This window comes from Castor canadensis, chromosome 2 (assembly GCF_047511655.1).
Source record: "Castor canadensis chromosome 2, mCasCan1.hap1v2, whole genome shotgun sequence".
Lineage (NCBI taxonomy): Eukaryota > Metazoa > Chordata > Mammalia > Rodentia > Castoridae > Castor > Castor canadensis.
In genome coordinates this window covers 97,797,477-97,820,342 of record NC_133387.1, presented here as the reverse complement: position 1 = coordinate 97,820,342, position 22,866 = coordinate 97,797,477, and the positions used below count along the sequence as shown (strand labels likewise).

Sequence of the window (22,866 nt, the reverse complement as noted above, 5' to 3'; positions counted from 1 at the left end):
TCTCAGGTTTAAGGTTAAACTTGCTTAGAATTGTTTTGGCAGCTCTGATTAGGGCATTGGTTCTAGACAGAGTAAAGGGATGCCATTATTTCATGAATAGAACTTATTTTTCAAGGTGCAATCTAGTGTCTTCTTACATTTAGCTATGCCCAAGATGGAGAATAAGAGAAATGTGACTGTAAAGAGGGACTCTCACAGAGAATCAGAATCTGAAAATGGGAAAGGCATGATGATAAATGCAGATGACAGCATCCAATTAGAGGAAGACACAAAGCCAAGGACGAATAGGCTTAATCTTGCTTGTATGCCCATGGGTTGGCTCTGGCATCCAGAAGGTCTGGGAGTTTCAAGGTGTAGAAAGAAGGAGTGCCATGATTGATTAACAATATCTGGCACGGGCAGAGGGCAGGGAATAGCAATGTGCTCAAAGGTGGAATCACCAAAGCGCAGGACACAAGACAAATAAGCCAACTTGCAAGCAATGGACAACACACATTTCTTTAATGAGAAACAGTATTTTAAGATGTACATTTGAATGCTTTTACTATGGTATTTATAGGTACTCTAGCCCCAGAAATATCCACCTACTTGATATATTTTGCAGTCAGAAATAGGCCCAGTGGGTGCTCTACAGTTTTGTTTCAACTTGTGAAACACATTCACAGACAAAAGCAAAGAATGAGAGGTGTCAGGATCTTTAAAATGGTACTTTCTGTTACATCACGAGCAGAACAATTTGTAGGAAAACTGATGTTATAAAACAGCAATATCTAGGCTGGCACTTGCCTGAAACCCTAGAGCTTTGAGGCAGGATGATGGAGAGTTGGAGCCTGACAGTGAGACCCTACCTTGAACAAAGAAGAAAACAGCCCAAACAACAATAAAAATAATCATCTTCCCTAGAAACCTCTTAACGCTGTTCTAGGCAATTCACTCTAGTCAGGTTTAAGATGTGTACATAGGGAGCAAATTCCCCACTGGCTGGATTTAAACCCAGGCTTTTCCATTAACCAGTGGAAGATCATCGGTGAATTAGTTTGCCTCTTAGAAATTTACCTTCTCATCCATAAAATGGGAATAATAATGTTCACTGTATAAGGCTATTGTACTAAAAATAAAATAATCCATGAAAAGCACTCAACACTGTGCTTTACCAGTCAGTAAGTGTTCATCAGATGTTCATTCATTATTTGATTTTGTTTACATGCTTGTGTGGGAACTTCTGGACATTTGCACCAAATTGCACATTTTTTTTTGATGCTACTGGGCTTTGAACTCAGGGCCTCACACTTGCTAGGCAGGTGCTTTACCACTTGAGCTATGCCCCTGCCTTGAACCAAATTGTGAAAGCTCTTTTGATTTCTTGTTTTTGTTTTGAGATGAATCTCCCTATGTAGCCCAGGCTGAGCTTGAACTTGTGATCCTCCTGCCTCAGCCTCCCAAGTGTTTGGATACAGGCATGTGTTGCTACACCCAGTTTTTGGATTCTTTTGAATGTTACAATTTCACCATGGAAATAGTTTATCATCATAAGAACAGAAAATAGTAGCTTACCATGGAACATACTTAAATCTTTCTTGTGTTATAAAGGAACACTAAGTTGGAAATTTTTGAACCCCAGGGTTCAAAAGGTGTTGCATTACAAAGCGGAGACTAGACCATGTGCTGAATATATAGAAGTCTCTGAAAGCCATTTAGACAACTCTAGCACTAAGACTTCCACAGTGAGGGTAGGCTCAAGGAAGTTCTGTATATCTTCCTCACCCCAAGAGGTGGGACATGGGGAGCTTTCTCCTTAGCTCGAGTTTAATAAAAGTGACTGGAATAAGAATTATTGTACCTTCAAACTTGGGGAACATACACTTGAGGAATGCAAACGTGAGACATTATGGCTTTTGAACCTAGAGGAGAGGAGTCAGAAAAAGACAGGTAGAGGAAGGAGAGAGTCAGAGACGAGAGAAGAAGGACCAGGTGGACAGGAAGAAAAGAAGGAGGAGGAGGAGAAAGAAGAGGAGGAAAGTAAAGGAGGAGGAGGAAGGAAAGAGAGGAAAAAGGAGTAGGAAGAGTAAAAGGAAGAGGAAGAGTAGAAAAGAGATGAGGAGGAGGCACAGGAGGAGGAGATAGGGAGAGAGAGAGAAAGAGCACTTCATAGCATTGGAACTAGATGTACATCCACTGATAGCAAGGCAAAGATGTTTCTTTAGATTTAATGTCATGGATCTGAGGCATTTAAAACTGGTCCTAGAGAACCCCCTGGGAAATGGGCACTGGAACAGTACCAGAGAAGGGTTTGGTGAGTAGAACTGGAGGAGACAGAAGTGGGTAGCTGGAAGAAAATACATTGCCCAAAGTAATGTGCCATTGGAAAGTGCCAGTCAGGCCTGGGAAGAACTGATGAGAGTGCCACCAAGAGTTGTTTTGAGTCATCTGCTCTCTGGGCCAGTGAATGGATGGGGTCATTTTTGTCCCCTATACCCACAGCTCACCTGGGGGGACCAGAAGTATCATTAGCAAGCTGGAGGAGGAGGGGAAGCCTTCCAATGGAGACAGAAAGAGGGACTGGCAATTGTTTCCCACATAGTAGGCAGCAGGAAGGAGGCTTAGTTGAGGACTGCTGCTGCTGTGGGTGATATTTCATGTTAGGTTTGCAGTTTTGATTATTGTCAGCGAACTGGACGTCTTATTTGCAACCAGAGAAGATGGCATTACCCAAGAGTTCCCAGAGAAGTCATGGAGCAAAAACCTGAACTTTGTCCAGGGCAGAGAAAGGAACATTGCCGCCACAAGGTTGAAAAGGACTGCCTATCCCTCAAAAATCAAGTCAATAACACTAAAAAAGATGATTTCATAGGTCACCATGTCAGAGCTTTGTCAAATAAGAATGCTTGAGAAATAAAGGAGAAAGGAAGGCAAGAAGGAGAGGTGGGAGAAGAGAGAAGACAGATTTAACAAGCTACCAGAAGCAAAGCATTTTAAATGACGAGCAGAATATATATTTTTCATAAACTATGAATTTGGCTTATTTCTGAGAGAATGGGCTGCAATTTCTAGTACTGATTGTCGAAGTTTCAGCTTTCTTAAAAATGGATATTATTCAAATACGTTAGTTGCTAAACTCCCTCTGCAGTTTTTAACAATCTTAAAGTTATAACAGAGAAAGCCAGCGCCCACCAAAGGAGACAATTGTGACACGCTATCTGAGAAAAGAACAGAAAAGTCAGGAGGACTTTTGACCTGGTTATTTATGGATCAAGTTCAAAAGGTTTCTCAGAATTGATTAGCACTATTACTGAGGTAATAATAAGGTATAGTAAAAATATGTTTTCATAGGTCTGTTTCCTCTCTTACCTTTAATTAGACACAAAACTATCCCAAACTCCCACACACACTTTTGAACACATTTTATTTGTTTGTTTGTTGTTTGGAATGAAGAAATCTATTGTGTTTTCCAATTACAAATGATGAAGCAAGATGAAGGAGTCCTAACAGATCTTAATGACATAAGACAGGATGAATAATGTCAACTCCAAAGGTGATTTGTAGGAACAATTTGCTTATAGAGCACAGGCTGGTCCCTAGCTCTGCAGCCTATTAGAGCAAACATCTTACAAGAAACCCCACATCTCAGGGAGCTGACAGGCCTCCCAGGTAAGAGTCAACTCAATTGATACAATGATCATCCTTATTGGACCTGAATTTTTCTCGGGTCCTTTGGCAAAATGAAGTTAGCAGCCTGGTCCCATTTCTGAGCTGTTGACAGTTGGTACTACAGAAATACCACAACTGTATCTAGAGTACTCCACACTTGGGAGGTAGGTGGTTTTATTGTTCCTTAAATTTTTATTTTAAGATGCACCATAATCTGTATTTACATATATCATTGCAATTGTGAGATTTGCTATTTTTAAAAGTTTTTCTTTTATTTGCATTCCCACTTAAGTGTTAGGAAACATTAATAGAAAAAAGACTTAGTAAAGGGCTCAATTTACACAGGTGGCATTACACTGAGTTGAGAATTAAGGGATGAGTCATTGTAACTGCCTTTCTAGTCTACTCTTGGACAGCCATCAGTGTCCAGGAAACGCATCCTTTCTTGAAAACAGTACAGGTGCCTGCCATCAACACATGGTTTTGTTTTATTTTGAGACAGGGTTTTGCTATGTTACCCAGGCTGGCTTCTAAATTCTCCTGCCTTAGTCTCCCCAGTGCTGGGATTATAGGTGTGCATCATTGCTCCCAGTTTTTACAAGTTTTAAAATTGTGTATAAACTATAGTCTACTATGTTGAAAATCACATTGGCAAATTCTGGATTTTATAGGAGTTTTTGGTTTCTGCATAGGGCTGTTTTACGTCTATTGCCCTGCATACTTTTTATTTTTCTAGAAGGAGGACAGGAGAGGGGAAGCCAGTTTTGCAAAACATTATCTCGAGCTATTGCAAGATTCAGTTGAGCAGTTTGAGAGACTGAATCTTTATGTCCTCCAAACTCACGTGTTGAAACCTATTTCAAATGTGATGGTATCTGAAGGTGAGACCTTGAGAAGTGTTTAGGTGGAAGAGCTCTGCTCTCATGAATGGGATTAGTGTCCTTATAAAAGAGACTCCTTCTACTAGGTGAAGACACAGCAATAAAGATGGCCACCTGTGAACCAAGAAGTGGCCTCCTTAGCTGGGCACTAGTGGGTCACATCTGTAATCCTAGCTACTCAAGAGGCAGAGATCAGGAGGATTGCAGTTCGAAGCCAGCCTGGGGAAATAGTTCATGAGAACCTATCTTGAAAAACCCATCACAAAAAAGGGCTGGTGGAGTGGCTTAAGGTGTAGGTCCTGAGTTCAATTCCAATACCACAAAAAAAAAGTAGGCCCTCATCAAACACTAACTAAATCGACTGCACTTTGATGTTATACTCAGCCCAGAGAGCTGTGAGATGTAAATTTTTGTTGTTTATGAACCTTCTAGTCTACAGTAGTCTGTTATAGTGGCCTGAATAGATTAAGACTGGCATAATGTTGGAATGAATGTTGACTGGTTTCAGCTGTGACTGCGGATAAATTCTTAGTGATACAAAGTAGTTCTCTAAGAATCAAGAAAACAAGGCCCTCATCAAAGGAAGAGAATTTGGAGAATCTCAGCAAGAAAAAGAAAAATAAATTTCCAAATTCTCCAAATTTGGGGATCTCAGAAAGAAATGAGAATTTGGGCAAGGAAAGAGGAGCTTGGAGGAGTCCTTTTGGAAATGGGTAGAATCTGCCATTTTGTTCAATACTTCAGAAAGTCTTTTGCTAATGGTTAGCACATACATTTCCCCTTGGAATTTTTTGCTTGTGGTAGCATATACTTAAAGGCTTTGAGCATACCTGTTTGACTATTGTTTGTAAATGTTAATATTTTACACATTAAAAGTATGCCAGTGTGGGTTGTAATACACATATGCATGGAAACAACACAAGGAATCTCCCTGTATAGCTATCTTCATCTTGAACAAGCAAAAATGCTATGTTTTTCTTGTTCTCTTTTATGTTTTTTCTTCAACAAAATTGGAGAGTAAGAGGGTGGAACAGGTTCTGCCTGGAGACAGGGAGGAGGGAGGATGGTGGCCCAAATAACATGTACACATGTAAGTAAATGTAAAAATGATAAAATTTAAAAAAGTATGCCTGTGTGTTTATATATATAGACATCGACAGCATTTTCACTGGCAGAATCCCTCTGCTTTATTGTAATAGTTCAGAACTCAGAGGGTGTTTTACTCATGCACTTACTCAAGCACAGATTGATCACTCAAATATTCACTTATTCACTCATTCACTCACTCACTCACTCACTCACTCACTCACTCACTCACTCACTCACTCTGTATATCCTTTCTGAAGGCCTGCTGTATGATTATACTGGGCCATTTGCACTCATTTCCACTGTAGAAGACCAGAAAATTACCCTGCCATGTAAATTTGTGCAAACCTTTTCGTTTGGATTAATAGAATTGCTTTGTACATCTTGCTCTCACATGGCACCACCAACCCACCAATAGAGAGAGCCTAAGCTCCCAGTAGACAGAACAATCAAGATGGCAGACCACAAGAGTTCTCCATGCTCTCTTCCCTCCTGGAAACCTCTGCAAATGTCAATGACTTTGGGTATCTCCCGAGTTCCCTCCCTTTGAAGACTGATTGTCTACATGCTCAAATGTGTCACTGGATAGCTATGTTCATTGAAATAAGTTCTTATTCTCTCTTGAAAAGTGGTAGTTATTTTTTAAGAAAAATCTTTGAAGAAGGTCAATATGATTGAAAATTCTTTTCAGTATTGCACTTATCAAATGCCTACTGTGTGCAGGTACTGTTGAAGATCTTGGGAAGTTGAGAAATATCTGACTATTCTAAATCTTGCCTTTAAGTCATAATAATTATAAAAAAGAAACTGGCTAGGTAACAATCAAGACTGGGTTTATTTATGGGGGTAGGTGGGAAGTTGGTCCTTTGGGACTGCTGAGCTCCCAGGAAAATTGAAACCTCTGCTGGGTGCCAGTGGCTCATGCCTATAATCCTAGCTACTCAGGAGGCAGAGATCAGGAGGATCATGGTTAAAAGCCAGCCCAGGCAAATAATTCATGAGACCCTATTTGGAAAAAACCATCACAAAAAAGGGCTGAGGAGTGACTCAAGGTTAGGCCCTGGGTTCAAGCCCTAACATCACAAAACAAAAACTAAAACAATACAAAAAAACCCTCCGGTTTCCTACTGAATAGTAGAAGCAACAGGCATATGGTGGTGACTGCCTTCACACTTTGCAGAGAACACCACACCACAGTCATGACCTCTATACATCTTGATTCCACAGTAAGGATTCTATAACTCTTACTTGTTAACAATGGTTCTGCTTCACCATGCTCTCACAAAGTTTCCCCATCTATGTGTATATTTTAATTTTCCTATTTCTAGAATTCCTAATTGAAATGTTAAAAATGGACATTTTAATTCATAGTTATTTATTTCAAAGGCAAGTGGATATCTTACAAGAGTAAATTCCTTCAAGCCACATGACCTTGGTTTTAATCTGTAGCATATCATGTTATTTATGTTTTCTCACTTTATTTATTTATTTGGATATTATTTATTTTTTGAATATTGTTTATTCAGTAAGATAAAATGAAAATATTTATACAGATGATCTAATACTTTAACTTCGAATTCTTTTTAGTGATTTTCCATTTTCATTTTGTTTGTCTACTACAAAGTTTAAGAATGTTCTATGAACTTGGAAACAGAGAAATTCTTCTTTTTTCTGTTTGTTTGTTTTTTGAGATAAGGTCTCCCTACGTAACCTAGGCTGGCCTGGAACTTGTGATCCTCAAGACGAATTCTCTTTTTGGCAGTATTACGGTTTGAACTTAGGTCCTCATGCTTGCTTGGCACGTGCTCTACCTCTCAAACCATGCCCAGACACTTTTTGCTTTAGTAATTTTTCAAATAGGGCCTCTTGTTTTTGCCTGGACTAGCATTGAACTCTGATCCTACAGATCTCCACCTCCTGTGTAGCTACTGTGCCCATCCTGAAGCAAATTCTTAAGGATGAACTAATAACATTTCTTTTTATTAATCTTTCTCCCTTTCTCCAAAGATTACAAATTAAACCATGAGTTATTTTCATTTTCTCTACAGCTACCAACAAAATGTTGCGAAAACATTTTTTCCTTCAAAGAGTATTATAACTTTGGAAAGCCCAACTTTGTAAGCCTTTTCATGGCTTTGCCTAAGATTTTAAGTTTTAATACCAGCAAAAATACCTAGAATTTGGAAAGTATTTCTGCTTCTATCTGTTGATACCAGATCGACTAAATCAGATTAAAGTTATTTATTGCTTGGGAGAACACCTTGACTCAAGGCTTGTCTTTAGAACCTTTAGGAAACATTCCCAAATGAAACCTTGGAGCCATGAACTGTTTACGTTATATATCTTCCCAAATAAGAGGGGGAAAAAAAGAGTTATTGAAAAAAAAAAAAAACCTGGGACCACAGATCTCCAAATTGACCCCTCGTTGAAACAGGTTCTTATTCCATGGGAACTGGTGAAGAAAATGCTTGGCAATTGCTCAAAAAGTGCCATACATATTCAACATCTCCCAGCTCTGTGTTTATACTCAGTGAGCACATTTAGACTGTAAAGCTGAATTTAAATTAGGATAAGCAACAACACAAGACTCTAAGGAAAAAAAAGGTGGGACTGAAACCACCCCAAGTGCCATTTAAGATGCATCACCCAGTTCCACGAGTCCAAGATGATTCACATGCTTTTGTGAAGAGAATGGCCATTGTTGTGGCAAAATTAAATGTAGTTTGATACTCACATGCAATATTTATCTATCTGCTCAATCAGAAAAAAGTTGTCCTCATCACTCTAATATATATTACTTTTTCAATTTCCTGTTAGTAATGTTTCCTGACTGTTCTTTAGGGTGAGACCACCAAATTTCTCATTTCTCACAACAAAGACCACACTCATTAGAATTATGCTGATGAGTTTTTCTCATAAAATTCCATCCTTATTTTCATAGGTGACCAATCTGTGCCCATATCCCTAAAAGTCAGGAGGTTTCTGATAGATGTGCTTTTCCAGCTGTGGCTTCTCACTTTTCTTGTTCCTTCTTTAAAAGTCCCTCAGAAATATACATACTGCTACTTCAAATTCGGTCCTGGGGGAGATGTGATTTGTCATCATTAATAAATCACTAACAATGATTTTCTGGCCATTCTGTTCTAAGCTAGAAGATTTACAATTTATGCCAGTAGCATGAGTTTTGGAGTTTTTAATTCCATAAGTTAATTTTGAAGTATAGTCTTACCACAAACATGTTTCTTGCCAGATAAAATCATTCATAGACTAGACATATGTATTATTAACAAGTGGAAAATATATAGTGATACCTTGCATTAAAAAACAATTGAGATATTTAGTTACAAAACCATTTATTTAATCCATAACTCAGAGTTCAAAAATAATATGCTTAACTTTTCTAAAGAATTTGGAGCATTACCAGCAGTGTTTGCAGTGTCAGATTTGGTTTCTGAGAAGCTAAGTTCTTAGATTCCTTTGGATTCATCTAGGTTTTTTTTTTTTGGTGGTACTGGGGTTTGAACTCAGGGCCCTATGCTTGCTAGACAGGTGTTCTACCACTTGAGTCACTCCACCAGCCATTTTTTGTGATGTTTCTTTTCAAGGTAGGGTTTTGAGAACTATTTGTCCCTGGCTGACTTTGAACCATGATCCTTCTGATCTCTGCCTCCTGAGTAGTTTGGATTACAGGTGTGAGCCACTAGCACCTGGTCATCTAGGTTCTTCATTGCAGGAATAAGTCTCTGTATGCAAAATCATTGCTCACTATCCCCATTTTTATTGTCTTATCTTTACATGTGCTGAAAGGGGCAGAAACTCTACTTTTTAAATGCATATGATTTTTTTCGGTTTCAAAAATCAAAATGAGCTGGCCATTTGTGGCTCACATCTGTAATTGTAGCTACTTGGGAAGGTGAGATAAGGAGGATAATGGTTTGGGGCCAGTCTGGGTTAAAAAAAAGTTTGTGAGACCCCTACCTCAAAGGGAAAAAGATGAGTGTGGTGGTGAGCATTTGTCTTCCCAGTGATAGTGGGCAATATAAAATAGCAGAATCATGGTCCAGGTCAGCCTGGGCAAAAAAAGAGACCTTATCTCCAAAATAACCAGAGCAAAAAGGGCTGGAGGTAAGGCTTACTCAGTAGAGCACCAGCCAAGCAAGTGTGAAGTCCTGAGTTCAAGCCCTAGTACCACCAAAAAAACCAACAACCAAAATGAGTTCTTAGAGTCCTGAGTAGCACACCATGTCACTCCCATTTGCATTCATTTAAGTAATTTGTTCATCACCTTTTTAAGTATGAACGTCCTTTCTCTCAAGGATGTTTTCCTTTATATTAAAAAACTAAAGCGTTCTTTAATAATCCAATGATACTGAGAAGATGCTCACATTTAAAAAGCCTTCCATTTTAAACTTGCAATCAAGCCCTCAAATTCCTTGTGAATTTAAGACAGGTTTTGTTTTTGTAGCTTTTTCCTTTCTTTCAGTTTCTGGGATGGCTTGCTAACACTATTCATAGATTTACTGAAGGCAGATGGGGATGTGTTTATTCTAGGCATCAGAGGAAAGGAAGAGTATTTAAATGAACCTAGGCAGGTAATACATCCTCATGGAGCTGCCTTTTGATTAAATAAAATTCAACATTTTGTAATGGAGGAAAGTGGACACCATTGTGTCCAGCTGCCATATAGCCATGCTAAGGGAGCAGGCTGGACACCATGTAGCCTGATTGCTGTTAGCTGATAACCTGGAGAAAGCAAGATTTTATACCTCACTGATAATGTGGGCTATAGACTCAAAACTGTCAAACTGGTCCTCTGAGTGCTGGAGGAATCATGGATTCAGGACAGGTGTGGTAAAGGGAACAAGGTGGGAGGGACAGGACGTGCATGGAACTCACATGGTGCCTTTAATATCCCTTATTACATTTGCTCCATAGCAACTGTAAAGTGTTAAGAGAAACCAATGAAGTTAAGTAAATAGACAACTGCCATTTTCATTAGATATGGTGATGTCGAATGATCTACTTAAAACTTTAGTGTATTAAATAGACTTTAGATCAGACACCCTCAGAGGATTAAATATATACCCATAAGCATTTCTGGAATGTTTTCTATGTGGCAGGCACTGTGTTAGGCACATGTATACATTGCTGAAAACAGCTCTTAGAGGAAATCTGGCCTTTGAAGCAGCCAGATCTGGGCTCAAATCCAGATTCCATCATCTGCTGTGTGACTCTGGAAAGCTGGCTAACTTTTCTCAGCCTCCAGCTCATCCATCAACTGCAAATTGAGATAATAGTGCAAGATCTCTGTGAGAATGAAATGAAATGCTGAATTTATATTAAAAAAAGGCTTATCGAAGAGCATATTAGCATACATGAAATACTTTTCATTCAGGCCACAGATTTTATTACTATATTTATGCTCACTATATGCCTGGTGCTGTTCTCACCACTTGGGATTTATCAAGGAGAAAACAAGAAATTTTAAGTTATTATTAGAGCACAGTGATGAAGAGCAGTATCTGATAGGTGAAACTGATCTTGGATCCCGCGCTTTCTGGCTGGGTGATCATGGAAGTCCCCCCCACTGCCCTTTGTTTTGTAGTACTGGAGTTTGAACTCAGGACCTAGTGTTTGCTAGGTTAGCACTCTACCACTTGAGCCATGCCCCCAGCCCTGGAAGTTTCTTAATATGTGCAATGTTGATCAACCATATTGTGTGGTGGTGGAAAAGATGAAGTGACATAATATGTCAAGTGCTGAGTGCTGGTTGGCACATAGACAGTGCTCAATAAATGCAGCCATTTACTGACTTTCTTATTGTTGTCTATACTAATCCTCCTACCAGCCCTGGAAGGAAGACATTGCTGTCATTTCATAGAAGAGAAGACTGTCACTGCTGTGGGGGATTAGCTTTCTTGCCTGGCTTGCAGAAGTGCATCAGGATGGAGTCAGGATTTAGATTCTGTCTGTCTGATTTGAAAGCCTGTTCTTTATCCTGGGCTGCTTCTATATGAGGACATAGACACTCACTATCCACCTCTGTTATTTCAATGAGACTAGAGTGTTGTGAAAATCTGTTCTCAAGTATCTAATCCAGAGAGTGTCACATTTTTTTTCTATTTGTATATCTAGGCATTGTTTGATTACTGTCATTTGCCTATAAACTTATAAGTATCACATCTTGACTTCACCATAGTATCCTGAACTCTCTACTTTATGACATCTTCTCAAGATCTGCTTATGTTGTTATATATTTAAGGTAGAAAAGGTTAGGTTTGAGATAAATAACAATTTGGAGCAATGTCCTCTAGCTCATGCATTAAATTCAGTTGGGTCAGGGAAAGGCCTACTTCTGTACTTTTGAACTTGAACCTGGTATCTTTTGCTCTGAGTTGTGACTTTTCCATTCATCCCTCTCTCTGATCAATTTCTCAGTGTTTTCTCTTGTCTGATAATGCTCTGCTTAACTATAAAAATAGTTGACAGAAGAGCAGATGTTGTTCTAGGAATATTAAATCAAAATTCAGCACTTTCTTCCTTTCCTTGCCTCCTAGATTCAAATCAAGTTTGTCATTCTTTGGTTTGAAAACAGAGATATAAACAGCTTCTGTTCCCATCCCTGACTTTTTATTAAATACCAAATATTAAAAAGGGGATAGTTTTTCTGTTATTAGATCTGGTTAAGGCTGTTTATCAAATAAATAGCATATCTCCTCAATTATAACACCCCTTCAATTATAAAAATTCAGTATAACATTTTTTCCTATTTTGAACGTATGTGAGTTAGACTACTTCTAACAATTAATATATTTGTCTAACATGGTATGTTAAAAGTATTTTCTCTTTCCCCTCAAAAATGGATAATGTATCTTTAGGTGTAATTTAAAATCAGTGGTTTTTTAGACTCAAAATACAGTAGAAGATATTTCTTCTTTTGGAAGGGCTTACCTCATTGGAGGAGCAGCTCTCCAAAGGAAAGTTCTGGAAACGTGGGGCCTTCCCATGTTCTGAGCTTAACCAATTCTAACATAATTTTGTTGTGTGGTGCTACTGCAAAGCCCATCAGAAGACTGAGGCGGATGAGGCTTCTCTGAAAGGTTTGCTTTGCTGAGTGTCCAGATGAAGCACACACCATGGACTTTTTTTTTTTTTTTTGCAGGTCTGGGGTTTGAACTGAGAGCCTACACCCTGAGTCACTCCACCATCAGCCTTGTTTGTTTTTTATATTGGGTTTTTATTGAGATAGAGAGTCATAAACTATTTGCTCAGGCTGGCTTCGGACTGTGATCCTACTGAACTCTGCCTGCTGAGTAGCAAGGAGCCACGAGCAACCGGCTGCACCACAGTCTTCTTTGCATGGCCAGGATGTCTTGCTTGGAGGCAGGAGACCTATGGTCCCCAGGCCCTGACACACTGAGGCAGAGATTCTCAAGCAAGATAAAGTGCAGATAAGAGATCGACTTTTCAAGACTGACTCATTGCTTTAGAGACCTGAAACTATCACTCCAGTTCCTGTGAGCAGCACAAATGAAAACGGTGAGAACATAAAGTAAAATACTTTGTAAGGTTTATATCTAACTAGTTAACTGAACACTATATGTACACACCTTCAAGAAGGTTGTAGGGCAAGAATTACAGTTCCCATTTGCAGATGGAGAAATGAAGGTTCTGGAGTTTCTGACATGACTATGGAGCACCCAAGAAATTAACCAGTTTTTTGAACCAGAGAATGGATGTAGACTGGGCAATCTCAATTGTGCCATTTAGTCACCTAACTCTTGGCACCTTGAGAGTGTGCCCATCTTCACAGCTGGGATCATCAAATCTCTTGTGCAGTTGTTGATGACACCAGTTCTGCTGTGAAGGCTCAATGAAAGGAAGATACTATTTTCATTGTTTCTTTCTAGAAGCCACTTGGTCTGAAGGAACATTCAGCTACAACCTAGCACTCCTCTGAGAATTAAGATGATTAAGATGATTAAGATGATTAAGATGATTAAGGGATTATTGTTGATAACATTTTCCCCTAAGGGTGCCCTAATTGGAATCGCCAATGTGCTAGAGAAACAAAGATTCCAAAAAAGCCAGGTCATTCTGACTAGCTCTGGGGACTCTGTGAATGGCATTCTGTAACTCACTTCCTGTTTAGAATTAGAGCTCTGAATTCGGATGTGTCAGCAGTTCATTGGCTTCTCTCCTAAGCCTTAGAAAGGACGTGCCCACAGTTCTGGGCCAGGAACCCACAGAGAAACCATTTCCCTCTTCCCCGAGAAATGAAATACTCATGGATGAAGACTTCAAAACAAAACAAAACAATAATGCAGACGTGGCAGGGCTGGGGGTGGTGGAACTGATGGCACAACAATGTGTTTTAGATGAGGAAGACCCTGGTCCTCTGGGCTCAGTCTCAGGGGGAGTTCCCTAAAGGAGGTTTTAAAATTTTTAATCCTGCCCAGCCCTTTCATTGCACTTGACAGGCTGCGGCAAGTTTTGCTGGGGAAAGTAGGTAGAAAAAAAATTTCAGAGGGAACTTTTTTGTTCCCTCTGATTTTTTGGCGGAACTGGAATGTGAACCCAGGACTTCTCACTTGTTAGGCAGGTGCTCTACCACTTGAGCCACTCCGCCAGCCCCAGAAAAGACTTTTAACGTGTCCAATTTTGGGGAGCTGGTGACATTTTCATTTCAGAAATCAGGGTGGGGGATGCTAGGGTGGAGTGGGAGGGTGAGGAAGGGGTGGCCTTTGGCCGGGCAGCGAAGATCTGGGCTGAACCAACGCTGCCATAATGCGAGACAGCGCCATGCTTCTGCTGGTGCACGGCCAGTGGCCTCGCGAGCCGGGCTTAGTCCCACAGCAAAGCCACCCGCGTAGCCACGCGTCCCAGTGACACTGCGCACCGGGGCTGGAAAGCACCATTTACCATTAAGAGGGTCACAACTCAGGCTGGCAAGGACCTGAAGGCCCGATCCCCATTGATTCCATCGACCGACCCCTTGGTTGCTCCCTCTGACGTGTCATTGCAGATTACAAAGCTCCAACCAAGGACAGCGCCACTTCCGCGAGTGCCAGGGTACAGCTGCACCTTAATTTGCCTTTGAGTTGCATATCATAAGTCCCTGGGGGATCCTGGAACAGTTTGAGACCCCTTATGTCTGCAAACGCGACAGGCAGGCGTCACAACAGTGGCTCAGAAGTCACAGCAAAGCCCCGGTTGCAAAGCAAACTTGTCCCCCTCCTCCCCGCCACCCTCAAGAGGCTCTTCTGTGATTTTAGGATCACTTGGCATTTAAAAACCATGCACAGGCAAGAATGAGTGTGAATTACTCCCAGCAGCACAAAAGCGCGAAAGACGGGGTTCGACTTCCGGGGCCGCCCGTCTCCACTCAGGACGACGAGCCCGCGGGTCACTGTCACTCGGGACGGGAGTCCGCGGCGGGCACCGCGCAAGACGGCCGCGCTGATCAGGGAACCCTCATTTGTGCAGCATCGTGACGAGCTCCTAAGGCGCACTTAGGGAACCAGTGCATTAATGCGATTGCCTCTCCTGAAACGAGGAAATCAAGCCCCTAACTGGGCACAGAGGGCAGATTTGATATGTTAGCGGGAAGAGTGAGATTGTTTATTGTTGTCGTTTTATCTTTATCACTGGGATGAAGTCAGGGCAACTTTCTTGTAATGATGCTAACTTTGTGAACGCGTATTTCTTAGTCTCTAGACAGAGCCAATTGCAAACGTATTCTATTCAAACACTGCTGCTTGAGGTATAGTTCATTCAATGGGATTTAATGTCTGTACATTTTACTTATTTATTTTTCATCTATTTGTTGTACAGGGGGGAATTCGTTGTGACAATTCCAAATAGGTTTATATTGTACATTGGTTAGATCACCCCCACTGTCTCTTCCACGTAAAACTATTATTGCAAGAGGTTTCTTTGTTCTATTTCGTGTATGAAGTCTATTCCCTCACCTTAATCACCATCATTCACCCTCCTCCTCTCACAAGTACCTCCCTCCCCTATTTTACAGTCCTGTCTTTCATTATTAATTCTTGAGTCAATGTTCAAAGGGATTTCTCGATGTATCCCCACTGTGAGTACACTTTACTTTGGTCCATTCAATCCCATCCTGTTACTCCCCTTTACCCCTTCCTTCCCACCCCTGGTTTTTCAATAGCTTTCAATACCCCTCCTAATACCTCTACCTTCAGGATGTTTTATGATATTGTTGACGCTCTATCATTCTCTTTTCCTTTCCTTCCTTCCTGAGTTCCACAGAATAGTTTCACTATTGCAAACATCATCTTGCTTGTTTTGTGTATATGTCTATATCTTTTATAAACAACTTCCTATCATGACATTTGCAAGTGAGAAAAGAAAATCTTTTGTCAGATTGTTTGGAGTTTGGTTCACAAAGCATTGCCAAAACCGTTAGTAAAGCATGTTTGTATAAATGATTGCTGTGTTCAGGTTTGTGAGCAAACACACATCCCAACTTGGAATTTTCAACAAAATGTCTTTGAGTCTTATTTATGCAAAATGCCTAAATATGTTTGGTTGCTTCTTGTATTTTAAAAATGATATTGTTCTGTACATGGTTTGTATTTTGGCTTGTTGATTAGTACTTTGCAATAAAAAGTGCAAAACTTGTATGAAAAAGAATCACCAATTTTATCACAATAATCACCTTGGGAATGAGGAGAAAGTTTTGATTTTGTTTGTAATGTTTCAAAAATAAGCAAGAGAAATGAAGCTAGTCTGGAATATGCAAATAAGAGTGTTTTATGTTTTTTTGTAAAAAGTTATTTTTATATACATTTAATTTTCATTATTAAAAATGATATAAAGGAATGTATGTGAAACTCCCTAAATTCTTTGGGTGGAAATTCCTCATGTACCTTGAGGCTTTGGTCACATGATTAGAAGTACTATTTATTTCTTTAGCTTCGTGGTTTTTTTTTTTGGCAGCATCGGAGTTTGAACTCAGGGCCTCACGCTTGCTAGGTAGACGCTTTTACCACTTGAGCCACTCTACCAGCCATATTATTTATTTATTTTTCAAAGGGTTTGAAAATTGTCTTACAAATGTGTGTAGCTACGGCTTTGTTAGTTCTCTAAGCAGACCTAAATAACCCCCCAGAGACACTCAATAGAGACTTTTTAAAATAAATTCATTACCTCCCAATTCTTTGTCAGAGATTAGTGTTTATTACAGCTTTATCTCTGCCTTGTAGTGATTTGCTCTAAAAGATTCTCATCTTTCTATTTAAATTATGTGCTAAATTACTTTAGCAACCTATAAGCAGGGTCAATTGCTGGGTTTTCATCCTAAAAAGAATAGCTGTAATTTATTAAATGCCTCAGACATATCAGGGACTGTGCTAAGTATTTTTTCTATTATCACATTTAACCCCACAGCAAATACATGTGAGAAGTCTTATTATTTCTCTTTTACTGGTGAGAAAACAGGCCTAGGAAAGTTATATACTTTTCCAAGGCTACACAGTTAATAAATGACAGCATTTGTGTTTCAATAAAAACCCATGTTCTTAAGCTTCTTTATTGCCCTCTGGAGATGCTATTTAGTTCATTAGTACAATTCAGAGGAACATCTGCACATGAACATATGTTCCTTTAATTCTAGGAAAGGTTTTTTTTTATTTCCTTTATTCATATGTGCATACAATGATTGGGTCATTACTCCTCCCTTCCCCCCCCACACCCTCCCTCTCCCCCCACCCCCTCCCTTTCACCTCCACCCCCTCACTTCCAAGCAGATACTGTTTTGCCCTTATCTCTAATTTTGATGAAGAGAGTATAAACATTAATAAGGAGGACCAGGGGTTTTTGCTAGTTGAAGTAAGGATAGCTATATAGGGAGATTCCTAGTTTTGCTTCCATGTACATATGTGTTATTTTCTAAATCGATTCTTCTCGAACTAAACTTTTCTCTAGTTCCTACTCCCCTTCTCCTATTAACCTCTGTTGCTTTAAAGTTACTGCAATAGTTAGGAAAGTTATTTTTAACCGTATTTGACAATGATGCTGTTGGAAGGCCTTCCAGGTGGTGTGCGCATGTGCAGTGCTGGTGGCCTGCGTCACTATCTATCCCTCACCAGCCAGACCTGAGCAATAGAGGCTGGCCACAGTCAATGGCTTTGTATAGTCAAGGGTATATCCTCCACGCACGGTGCAAAGCCCACTGTTAGATCCAGTAGATAGCTTTTCTTTCATCATGGCCTTTTTCCCATTTTAGGAGGCAAATCCTGCTGTCTCACCCAATATGTTCTTCTCAGTCATCCTTCAGTCATATAATAGCTTGTGTATTGTTGGATAAAGTGTGTAATAAGTCTCTCCTTTTTTCTTTGTTTTTTGTACATGGAAATAAAAAAGCCACTGTCTAATAATCATAGCTGAGGCAGGAGCATCTCAAGCTCAAGCCTAGCCTGGACTACATACTGAGTCTAGACTGTCTTCCAAAAAAAAAAAAAAAGAAAAGAAAACCCCCAAAAAAACACCACAAACAAAGAAAAAGGAAAAAAATGTAATGTTGTTTAGTTGCTTTTTTATTTTTACTTGAATGATTCTTTAACTTGACTAGCTACCACTTAAGAAAACTTCACAGTGGCTCAGGACTTAATTTCATCAGGAAACATTCTGAGTTTCAGTTAAAATGTAAAATGCTTTCCTTAACCCCAGGATAAAATAAAATTTCATTTGCTTTTACTTTTCTGTAATAATGCCAATAAGGAGATATTGCCAAGGGCACAAGGGAAGCCAATTCTATAGCTGAACAAATCGATGGCAAATCTACTTGCCAAATCCTGAACGTAGTAAGCGAGTGTTAGGAGCACAAATGCACTCACATCACCACCACCACAACCCCCGAACCACCCAGGCTAAGAAAGAGCTGTCCCTAATGTAACATGCAACTGCTAAGACCCTCACACTCCCAGACTCCTCACACATACACAGACTTTCACACAGGCTTGTGTGTGTGAAGTTATGAATTGAAAACACCTGCCATCTTGATTAACAGATAGCATTTATGGAATGAGAGCAGTGAGACGTGACTATTCTAAGTCTGATCCTATTCTAAGCACCTTCATCCTAAGAGCTGATGTTATTATTCGCCCCACTTTTCAGATGAAGAAATTGAAGCACACAGAGGACTCACAGCTAGTGAATGACAGTCTTGCTCCCTTTCTCTTTTTACACTGTACTACTGCCTCTTGCTGCATATCTAAACTACAGTTTTCCAGAAAATGCTGGATGATGATGGTGGTGGTAATTATGGTGGTAGATAGTGATTTATTGAATCTTTACCTGTGTACTCAGGCATCGAGATAGGCTCCCCCCACCCATTATCTCATTCAATCCTCGCAATTTAAGGGCTTAAATTTTATTATTCTTATTTTGTAGTCAGGAACACTAAGGCGCAAAGGGCTCAAGAAATTTTTTGGAGGTCATTGGCCAACCTGGATTCAAATCCCATTTTTAGCATTTATTCTGTTGCCTACGCATATGTGCATAAGTCCCTAATCCAGTAAGTAAAGAGAACTAGAATATTCCCAGTAACTCCATAACCAACGTCAATTTCATGACCACTAATTATCAGGAAGATATTTACTAACTTAACACATTAGAGCAAAGTTGGGTATAATAGGATTTTAAATACCCTAACATCCCTGGGTGAGACATGTGTGTTGATCTTAGACTGTAGTATTACTATTAAAATGAATAATTTTATTGACTAGTGTCTGTCCTTTAAATTAATGCTTATGAATGGGCAGAGTTAAAAAGGTGTGAAAATGATTGAAGTTTTTCCTCTGTGCTGGGTAAAAAGGAGCAGGAAAAAAAGAATCTTCAATATATTGAGATTTTCCATCTTTTAAAATTTACTGGAATCCAGTTAGTAGAAACAGAGTCAGATTTCAAAACAGAGAAGCAAAACATGTCCCAGTTGGTGGGATTGCTTCCTGTTGAGAGCTGAAGGGCACTAACCTGAAGGAAGATTCTGGCCCAAAGTCATAAGATGAGAAAGAAGTGGAGACTACACCCAATCTCAGGTAGGTCTGGGTTCTTTTGTTTCCAGATAGCCAAAAGAATCTTAGCAAGTGGGAAGCAAGGATCAAATGCCCCTGCTTGATACAGTCTCTGTATCCCTAACCTCACCAGCCTATGTAACTATTAGTAAAATGGGCTTTTCAAGCTTACGTTTCGATTTTAATATTATTGCTCCTGGGAATACTTTCAAATGTAAGAAATAGTTGATGTTAAGAACTCTGATAAAGAATAAGAACTGATGAAAGAACCTAAATATATATGGAAATTTTTAAGAAATTGAAATTGAAAATGGGCTAGGTGTAGCAGTTCAGATTTGCCATGATGTTTTGAGCAAGGCTAATTGTATTAACCTGGTTCCAAACATATTCTTATCTTTTGTATCACATTTACACAAGTCAAAAGAATACACACACACCCTCAGATAATTTTTGCCTGTTCTTTTTTAGGGATAGGTGTTCAATTCCAAAGATTAAAACAAAACCCATAGTGTTTCATGAATGGACCAGTTAGTTCATCTGCTGGAAATGTGCTGTAACTCTTGGACACTTTCTGCACCAGGAGGAAGACAGCACACCACTGGAAATGTGTTAAAACCCAGACAAGGCTACATGAGTAGGCATTACTGATGGACTTGTGAATATAAATTTTTTTCCACTTTAGGAGGTTTGTGTGCCATATCAAACTATCATAATACAGTTCCTAAAATTAAAAAAAACAATGAAGGTAAAATCAACTCTTATTCAATGTATACAGAATATTAATCAGTGTTCTACTTTGGATACCCATGGACTGTGAGAGATATCCCTAGGACTCTGGCTAGCAAAGGATGAAATTCTAACCCCTGAGAATTTGTAACTGGCTAAAAGATCAGCCACAAAGTCATCAAAAGAGTAAACACTTAATGATTCCTTCTAAACAATAAGCCTTTTTCTCCATCATAGTACTACATCTTCCTTGAATGTTGGAACAGGGGAAAAAAAATTTCAGAGGGAAATGCCAATCTGTGGAAGAGGCTTCCATCTTGAACTCTTAAAATTTACATCTCAAGGGCCACCTGCCTGGCAGGAGTGAAGTGGGGTGTTCTATTTCTGGGCACAGCTCTAGGAAGCAGTTTCCAGCACTGACCTGATGTGACCATGAGTTATAGATATTAAAACCAACTTTTCCTCCGCCCAATACCCCATCCCTCCAGAAATCTTAATAGGCTTTTGAGAGCCTCCATTTAGAGCCGGCTGCATAAAATGATCCTTTGATGAAAAGGGATTGAAACAAGGGTTAAAGCAGACATTGAAAGGTTATTGTAGAGGGCACAGTGTTCATACAACCCTCCTTTAATATGTGTCGTGTGCACCTGTGATAAGATGATTCATTACATGGGGCCTCTCTTTGACAAGCTCCATCGTTCAGCCCTTGGGCTTCTGACGGGACAATCCTGTACCCGCCCAGGAAATATAACAAGGTCAGCTTTTCCTTTCCCTGGGACGTAGATGGAGATGGTTTAGCTTATAATGCATCTTTGTTTACTCTTTATGTAAAAAAATAAAAATGAAAAGAAAAACAGTGTTTAAAACATTGCAATTCCTGCTCTACAGAGCAGACCAAGCAGAGAGTACAGCATGTAAGCACATTGCTGGGTAAATAAATAAATAACTCTTGGAGGGGAAATATTTGTGAGGATGCAAATGTCCCAGTGTTTCATGGCCATAAATGTCCACACTGGAGACCAAAGGGCCCCAACCACTGAAGCTGGGCTCCGGGTTAGGTCACCGATAGGAGGGCACTCATGCCAACATCTCCAACTCTGGTTTGTTTTTTATGCAACTTTCAGGTTTATTGGATCAGCTGAAACTCTGTCAGCATGTCACCTCAGTGAACATGGCATGAGTGCATTAGCAGTGTAAGGAGTAGACTCTCTCATGACAGGTGGATGGCTTACTGGCCCTGATAGACTAAAGATAATCTACAAGTATGCAAGAAACTTCCCAGCTCCTGGGAAGGAGGCAGAGACCTGGAGGCTGGTACCAAGAGGCTGGGATGGTGGGGCTGACCGGCAGTTGGTCTCTTTCTGATTCACTTTTCTTTGTAGCTCTGACAGACCTTCATTACTTTCTCATACATTCAAAAGTTGGCTTTATTGAGGCTGGTTTAGTAATCTTACAGCAATTAGAGAAGGAAACTAGCTAGCTTCCCCACTTATATTTACATTTTTTAAAGTGAAACTTTATTTCCAAAATTTAACTTTTTTGTTTGTTTCAAGAAAGAATACCCCAGAAACGAGATGGAGCTTCTTCAACTACAGTCATAACACAAGTCATCATATAAAAATAAAAACAAAATAAAACTTTAACATTCTAGGGGAAGGAAAGCAAAATCTTGCTTCTAAAATATAGAAATAATTCCCAACCCTTCTCCTATTCTTGACATTGCTAGTAAACATTATTTATTTGCCTCGAATAGATGCGGTTACATATCACTGTCATGCAAAGAAATTCATTTCCTTTCCGAGTTCAATCTGCCATAAAAATTCACTCTTGTTTCCATCTCCCACTCACCTGTCCTTGTGCATTAGTAACTAGTTGACCTGTGACCCCCTGAAGACTGGAGAGGGCATTGCCAAAGGCCTGTGAACTTGCTATGGAGCCCATGGCTGCTGCAGCCGCTGCGGCCTGACTTGCTAGAGGATTATTAACCAGCTGCAAAGAAAGAAAAGATCAGGGTGAAAACCACCACGAGGCACAGGAACAGCACACGGACACAACATTCACTGGGGATGTAGTTCTTGTCCCAATTCGCTCATGCAAAGGGCCCTGAACCCACTGGAGGGGCCTGGTGAGCAACCCTGCTGAAGCTCTGGGTTGGGGGGAGGCTGGAAGGAAAGCTGGAGGGAAAACCTTCTCCACCAACACTGGCTGCCTAGTGGAGCTGATTAGAGGAGTGTGGGTTTAGGGCTGGCCCAGGGGAGAATGAGCCTGAACTTGAGTGAGGTGGGCTAGTAGGATCTTCCCAGGAAGAGAAATAATTCCCTGGATTTTGTTCTCTAGACTAAATAAAACTCCAAGGAAATGTCTGCTTTCTTTGAAATAATCATGAAGTAAAGGATGATGAGTTGGGGCAAGAGACGAATAGATTTTTGTGCATGAATTTATCATTTGTGAATTACAGTTTCTTTTAGGGTCTCTGGATG

The 22,866-nt window shown here is 39.9% G+C and overlaps 1 protein-coding gene across 1 annotated transcript in view; it reads right to left on the bottom strand.

Annotated features, from left to right (window-relative positions):
* The window catches only part of LOC141418072 (POU domain, class 6, transcription factor 2-like), a 40,867-nt gene extending 18,540 nt beyond the window's left edge, over positions 1–22,327 (bottom strand). The window contains exon 1 of the mRNA XM_074058074.1: positions 22,235–22,327. Within this exon, the coding sequence (XP_073914175.1) occupies positions 22,235–22,327 (93 nt within the window). The remainder of the gene's footprint in view (positions 1–22,234) is intronic.
* Positions 22,328–22,866: the final 539 nt, after the last annotated feature.